Source organism: Chenopodium album, chromosome 7 (assembly GCF_948465745.1).
Source record: "Chenopodium album chromosome 7, dcCheAlbu1.1, whole genome shotgun sequence".
NCBI lineage: Eukaryota > Viridiplantae > Streptophyta > Magnoliopsida > Caryophyllales > Amaranthaceae > Chenopodium > Chenopodium album.
The window spans coordinates 23523016-23530638 of record NC_137840.1 but is presented as its reverse complement, the minus strand read 5'-3'; the positions used below and the strand labels follow the sequence as shown (position 1 = coordinate 23530638).

Sequence of the window (7623 nt, the reverse complement as noted above, 5' to 3'; positions counted from 1 at the left end):
CATTTATCTCCTCCTCGGTGTACGGTGTAGTTCTTGAAAAATCCTATCAACACAACAAATATACAAGAGGAAAGTTTTAATTCAAGATTGTAGCTAACATCAAATTGTATTTATCAAACAAAAATGAAATATTTGACAACTCATACCTGAATAAGATCTTCACTGCTATGGTGATGTTCAAGTATTTCGTACATATAACGCATGACATAGTAGCCACACTCACGTCCACCCAATTGTTGAGGACACTACATGTAATATATTTATAAGTTGAATTAAATTGCTATACTTCAATTATTAAGAAACTAAAATTTAGGGTCAGAAATTAAGGTAACCTGTCCCAAATGCCATGTCAATTTACTTCCCCTAGATTGTCCACTTAATGCCTTAAAACTTCGAAAAGCACTACACATTTGAAACAAAAAACATATATATATTACCCTTACACACATAAAATCATGACATTAATAACAAACTAGACTTACTTTGTCATTGCAAACTTAATTGCTAAATTTCGTTTCTGCCTCAAAGAATCAAAGATGATGACTTCACGCTTAGCCATGCATAAGACCAAAAGAACCCAATGATTCCTACATAATAAATTAGACACACATTTGTAAAAGAGTAAAATAATATCAACAATTTGCAAAGTTCAAATAAATACAAGTTCAAAGTTTATACTTTTCATGGTATGGGCATAAGATGAACTGCTTAGATTTTTGTTTTTCCATCACATGTGTCATGTATAGTAGGATACGATCAGCATCACTATGCAAATAGGTTTCTGAAATCATTTCCGGACACATGAATCCAATGGAAGCCACTTCCTCCGTATCGAGTAAGTCACTCAAGGCCCTACATATATATCATGTAATAACATTATAAATGGTAATAAATAAGTATATGGGAAGAGTGAAATTTGAATATCTTACATCATAAAAACTTGCAAAACTGAAATATTCAGCCAAGCTCCTGTGAGAAGTTGATTGACATCTTCACGTTTGATAATGATGTCCTTACTGTCTTCATAACTAAAGGTCCAAGCATCAGCCTTAACCTTAATAGTTTCACCTTCGGGTAATGAAGATAACAAACTATTCAAAGACCCACACTTCAAAGACAAGTTTTCCAAAGCATAATCCATAAGAAAAGCTTTTTTTGGATTGGTGTTGGACTCTTTTGTTTCGCGACCACTTTCAACTACTTTCATTTTGTCTTGCATGTTTTCTTTGGCCGCTTTGTTGTTACCATTGTTCTTATTTGATATGAATTCCTAATCAATAGTAAAGCAAATCTATTCAACAATTTGCTATATTTTGTATGGCAAACTATATGTAAATTGTTACAAAAATAATTTACCTTGTCATGCATGAGTGAAACCAAGTATTTCGGCCATTGGGTAAATGTACCATGAGCATGCTTAAGTTTCTTGATGACTGAAGAAGGAACTGGAACCGAGAATTCTTTGAACTCGTCAAAAAAATCATCAACACTCACCCTCACGTGATCCGGAAGGAGGTTACTATGATGATCAAGGATTAACTCCGGATGATATGTACCTTCAGCTACAATGACTTTCTCAGAGTCATTTTTCAACAATGATAGCCGACAAGGAACCGGTTCCTTATAAAGATAGAAAAAAATCATAATTAAAAAATATAGAAAACTGAGTTACAAAGTTAAAAGTATGTCTCAGTCATAAATCATTAAAAAAAAAAAAGATACAAAATATAAAATAACAAAGTGTTGGATACCTGTATGTTTGCAAATGGATCATCACCCACTGATTGGCAACTACTAGGATTTTGCTGAGTCGTCCGGCCTATGTTATTCATTTCTATCATTTCAGTTGGAATTTGAATACCAATCTGTTTAGCAAATAACATAAACTTCTCTTGAACCATGGAATCCATTTTAGAATCCATCTCCTGCATAGTCTCCTCTCGTACCCTCCGGGCTACTCTTGCCTCTAATTCTTCCAGCTCATCATCTCCGAATTCCCTACCCCGTCGGCCACTACGCCTCTCTCCGGATCCCCATACAGCTTTAATGCCAATTCCACTGCCAAATGCTATTGCCCGACCATTACGATCTTTTTTCCCAAGGGCACGAGATAAGATATCATCATGCCTATTAGGAACAAAGTTTCCTTCAGCTTGTTGCTTTCTCCAATTATCCTACACAATGACTTCAAGTTAGAAAACTTTGGTTGCAATACATAAACTTAACAAAATATATTCAAACTTGAAATAAAGACTTATTACATATACTTATTATATACTTACAATGGATTCTTTCACCTCTCTTGTTTTCTCATCCGGCAAATAAGGATTTCCCTTATCATCTTCTATTGATCTTGCTAGAAGCCAAGCATATGTCCTATCCGGCAAACTAGACACAACCGAAGAACAAGATGAAGTACTGGATGCTGAAGATGTCGTGGGAATATACCCTTTTCTACGCCATACAATATTCATTTCACCATATGATTTGGCTCCTAAATGGTGAGGGTATTCGTTGAAAGACTGGCTTTGTCTTGCCTTCTCACTGATTTCCTATTTTCACGAGCATAAATGAAGATTAGTACATAAGAATCCGTTAACAAAGTATTAATAACCCGCATGATCATTGATATTAATACACACAAACCTTAAAATCATCTATCGTATGCTCCTCCACAAATGTTTTCCACATATCCTCAGATATGAAATCATAGAGTACATACGGCATTCTTTTCTCCTTCGGCATATTCCTGGTACATGTGATCCAACCACTGACCAATTTTGTTTTGAAATCTCTCCAAGTTTTATCACAAGTGCGTAGGACCTTTTTTTTCTTGTCTTCATCTTCTTCGATTTGAAACTCTCTCTACGCAAAAAATTAAAAAAATAAAAAAAGTTAGTAAATAATTTCATCATATTCAAATAAATTGTTTTCATCATATTCAAATAATGTCAAAATGATCATATAATAGTATAACATTTAACATATAATAGTGAATATTACCTTAACATCTTCCCACAAAGTGTCTTTTATTCCTTGTGGAACTTGATTCCAATTTTTATACAATATAGACACCTTTGCACGACTTATTTCACCAACATGAATTTTGTATGCTTTTGCCCACTTTCCAATGGGTCGACACAATTCATCCCATTCAAGCACTTAGGAACCCCAGACATGGATTTTAGGCCCTTTGAAGGACCTCTTGGCTTTTTTTTCTTCTTCTGAGAGTCGGTTGTTTGTAGCTCTGATTGTGATTGATTGTGTGGCTCATCTTCCTCACTTTGCAAAGACATGGAACGATTATGCAAATCCTCATCCTCCATTATTACTTACCTGAAAAAAAAGACATAAATAAATTAAGACATCGATTTATATCATTTTTAAATTATAAACTTGAACACATAACAATAATAAGCAATTTATGCAATTACTAACACATATTGGACAAAAAAATCATAGAATTCATACCTCCTTCATTCTTCTCTTTTGCGATATAAAATCCTTCATTATGATCTTTTCGTTTCAACGTTGTGTCAAAATCATCGACTATTGGAGGGATGCTCCAAACGGAAGGTGGTGACTCATTAAATTGCTCATCATATTCTTCCTCGTCCACCACATTTTCAATGCCAAGTATCCTTCTTTTACCTTCTAAAACAACTAACCACTTACAATCAGCTGGGTCAGCCATGTAAAAAACTTGTTTTGCTTGTGAAGCTAATATAAATGGATCAGCTAGATGCCCTCGTCGACCAAGATTTACAAGGGTCAAGTTCCCTTGTTCATCTGTTTTTACACCACGGCTACTATCAGCCCACTTACATCGAAATAGAGGAATCTTGAAATCAACATAATCCAGCTCTATTATTTCTTCAATGATTCCATAATAAAATTTCTTCTTATCCACAAGTGTTTTATCATGTGCACTAACATACTCAGATGACAAACCTACTACTTTAACACCACTGTTTTGCATTGTTGACTTGTCATCTTGTCGGCTAGTGTAAAAAGAATACCCATTGATGTCGTATCCCTCATATGACATGACTTGACATTTAGCACCATATGCCAACCATTTCAATGTGTCAGATACATCGTTAGGTGTGGTGGATAGTTGGGACATCACTCGTTCCTTGAACCATGTAACGAATGAACAATTGTGCTCCTTTATCAGCTGAAGATCACTTTTGGAAGGATATTTATTTTTAAGAAAAAGCATGTGCTCGTCCAAGTAAGGATGAACCTCACTAAGATTTTGCAACACAAAAAGCTCGGCCTTATTTTTCATTTCAAAGCCCATGGATATCCTTTTCCTGCCAATAGTACCTTGACCTCCAAGCCTCCCATCGTGTCGAGACTTTGGCCACCCAATTTTCTGTGAACGTGCAAGATATTGAGCAACCCATGCTGCCACTTCCTCAGCAACTGTTCCTTGTACAATACTAGCTTCAGGTTTGGCCGGATTCATGACTTTTCACTTTAAGTCACCCATTTCTCATTCAAAAGGATACATGTATCTCATACACACTGGTCCACAAAGTTTAATTTCACGTACAAGATGAATAACCAAATGAGGCATCACGTCAAAAAAAGATGGGGGAAAATACATTTCAAATCGACACATTGTCTCAAGTATATCTGCTTGCAAGTCATCTAAAATACTTGGATTTATGACCTTGCTACAGATAGTGTTAAAAAAGACACATAATCTTGTAATTGTATACCTCACTTGAGGTGGCAAAATTCCTCGAATGGCAACTGGTAATAATTGTTGCATCAAGACATGACAATCATGAGATTTCATGCCACCCAATTTCAAGTCAGACATTGACACAAGTCTACGAAAATTAGAAGAAAATCCAGCCGGGACCTTTAAACCATGCAATGACTCACAGAAGCTAGTTTTTTCCTTTTTAGACAAGGTAAAGCAAGCTGGGGGAAGATACCAGCGTTTTCCTCGAGATTCGGGTGCCAACTCTGAACGACCCATAGCAGCCATGTCTTTTCTTACTTTAACTCCATCCTTTGTCTTTCCTGGCATGTTTAATAAAGTTCCCACAATGGCATCACATATATTTTTCTCAATATGCATTACATCTAGACAATGTCTAACTTCCAAATGTCTCCAATATGGAAGAGACCATAGCTTAGACTTCTTCTTGTAACCCCCAGTTGATTTGCTTTTGTAAGGCTTACCAAACTCATTCTCAATGTCTTTGACCCGCTGATAAACCTCACTTGCACGTAAAGGGCCACGAGCTTCTCTCAACTCCACTTTTCCATTAAAAGACCCCTTATTGAATCGAAAAGGGTGGTCTTCTGGAAGATGTCTTCGATTATCCATGTATACATGCTTGCCACAATTGTCTAGGCGCAATGCCTCCAAATCATCTTCACAAATGGGGCAAGGAGTTCTTCCCTTCACAGTGTACCCCGACAAATTCCCATAAGCTGGGAAGTCATTTATCGTACAAAAAATCATGGCACGTAAAGTGAAATTGGTTTTACTATATGCATCAAACATTTGGACACCTTCATTCCACAACAATTTCAAATCTTCAATGAGAGGCGCTAGATACACATCAATGTCATTTCCAGGTTGTTTAGGCCCAGATATTAGAAGGGACAACATAATGTATCTAGACTTCATGCATAACCAAGGAGGCAAATTGTAGATAGTTAGAAGAACCGGCCAGGTGCTATATTGGGTACTTAGTGTCCCAAATGGGTTCATTCCATCTGTACTAAGACCAAGCCTAAGATTTCGATCTTCTTCACCAAAGTCCTTGAACTTTCGATCAATGTTCCTCCATTGCGGGGAATCAGCAGGATGCCTCATTAACCCATCTTTCTTCCTCCCATCAGCATGCCACCTCAATAATTTTGCAGTTTTTTCATCCGAGAAGAGTCTCCTAAATCTCGGTATAATTGGAAGATACCATAATACCTTAGCCGGAGACCCTTTCTTACACATCTCACCAGTATCATTCATCTTGTAACGAGAAACTCCACACCTTGGACACTCATGCAAATCAGTATACTCATTTCGATACAACACACAGTCATTGGGACAAGCATGTATCTTCTCATACTCCATACCCAAGGGGCACATAAGTTTCTTGGCCTCATAGGTGGAGTTTGGAAGTTCATTCCCGTCGGGAAACATTTCTACTAAGGCTTCTAACAACTGCGTAAAACCCTTGTCAGTCCAACAATTGCTCGCCTTTAAGTTGAATAACTTCATAATAGCACCAAGTTTAGTGAACTTTGTACAACCAGGATATAACGGGGTTTCAGCAGCTCTCAAAATACTATCATATGTCTGGGGACACTCTGTGAAATGGTCTTCAACATCTTGTATCATTTCATCTATCCTGTCCTTCTCCACTTCACTCTCACTTTCAACACCAATATCATCAGCTGTATCGATATCCTCACCTTGGGGGTCATTATCATCATCACAATGATTCTCATCTTCCCTTGGACAATAACTAGAACTTGCCTCAATATATATGCTCTCACCATGCCATGTCCACCTCGTGTAGTTTTCTTTAAACCCACGACGAATTAGATGATCTTTAATATCAACTATATCACGATATCCCCTCGAATTATTACAGTCACAACAAGGACAAAGAATATTCTTTGACTTATTCTCTGTTTGGTGTTTTAAGGCAACAGTGCTAAACTCTTCAATTCCTCGTAAAAAACTTGTACAATTTCGTTTACCATACATCCAACTTCGATCCATTTTCAACCACTGAATAACAAAATTAATTTTAAGATAATGTGTATATTTTGTAACATATATAGCTCCTTAACCATAAACAAGAATATAAGGCATCAAACATTTTCATTCAAAGTTTATATCATGTAAATGCAACTCCGGATGATCCAATAAGGTCCTTATCATTCCAACCTAACCCATTCTTGAATGTCCTATCTCACTAATAACTACTTGTAAAGTTTGGTTCTAAAGAAAATCCGGCAGCATTTCCCTATAGTTCTCCAAGCACACAATGTAGATAATCGGCTATCAACATATGTACCCAGAGAACAATCGGGAAATAGTGAGCCATGATCTTCTTAGATCCAAAACAATTCAAGTAGTTATCACCTAAATGAGATAGAACATTCAAGAACAGTCCCAAACCGGGGACTATTCAAGACTTACTCCTAATGAGTAAGCCCTGAACGGGTATCTAAGTCAATGATGCAAGTATTATTGCAATTCCAATCAATTATATCACAATTAAAAATCTCATACAATTCACAATCATTATACCAACCAGAACAAATAAGTTAATATTGCAAAGAATGGTTCAGATATATATACCACAAGTGAAGACAATCTCGGATGCGTACTACCGCCTTAATCGTTTGTCCACAACCAGAACCTCGAGCAACTTGTGGAATTCACTTCCGCATAATTAAGAATCTGCCATAAAAAATTACATATATTAAACCAACATAGTTGATTCAACTTAATCTGCCATGTGACATAAAAGTTGTTATTCGGCATTGATTCTATTCTTTAATCCTCTTTTTGTTTTCTTTTCTGATCAAATTTGACTTTATTACATATCTTTATAAGTAAAGGTGGGGGTGCATAACTGCATA

At 36.4% G+C, this 7623-nt stretch overlaps 2 protein-coding genes and 1 long non-coding RNA gene across 3 annotated transcripts; all 3 read right to left on the bottom strand.

Annotated features, from left to right (window-relative positions):
- Positions 1-517: 517 nt before the first annotated feature.
- Positions 518-995, bottom strand: LOC145640990 (uncharacterized). The gene is made up of 3 exons (XR_014115074.1): positions 930-995; positions 679-852; positions 518-587 (listed from the first exon to the last, which is right to left on the bottom strand). It is a non-coding gene; the product is annotated as an uncharacterized LOC145640990 (long non-coding RNA).
- A 312-nt stretch (positions 996-1307) lies between these two features.
- LOC145640989 (uncharacterized) lies at positions 1308-2630 on the bottom strand. Its single transcript, XM_081692199.1, has 2 exons — positions 2283-2630; positions 1308-2174 (listed from the first exon to the last, which is right to left on the bottom strand). The coding sequence occupies exons 1-2, from the start codon at positions 2472-2474 to the stop codon at positions 1704-1706; spliced, it is 663 nt and encodes a 220-aa protein (XP_081548325.1). The 5' UTR covers positions 2475-2630; the 3' UTR covers positions 1308-1703.
- A 1868-nt stretch (positions 2631-4498) lies between these two features.
- On the bottom strand, positions 4499-6739 carry LOC145640090 (uncharacterized). The gene has a single exon (XM_081691401.1). It carries the CDS (start codon positions 6737-6739, stop codon positions 4499-4501), a length of 2241 nt encoding a protein of 746 aa, XP_081547527.1.
- Positions 6740-7623: the final 884 nt, after the last annotated feature.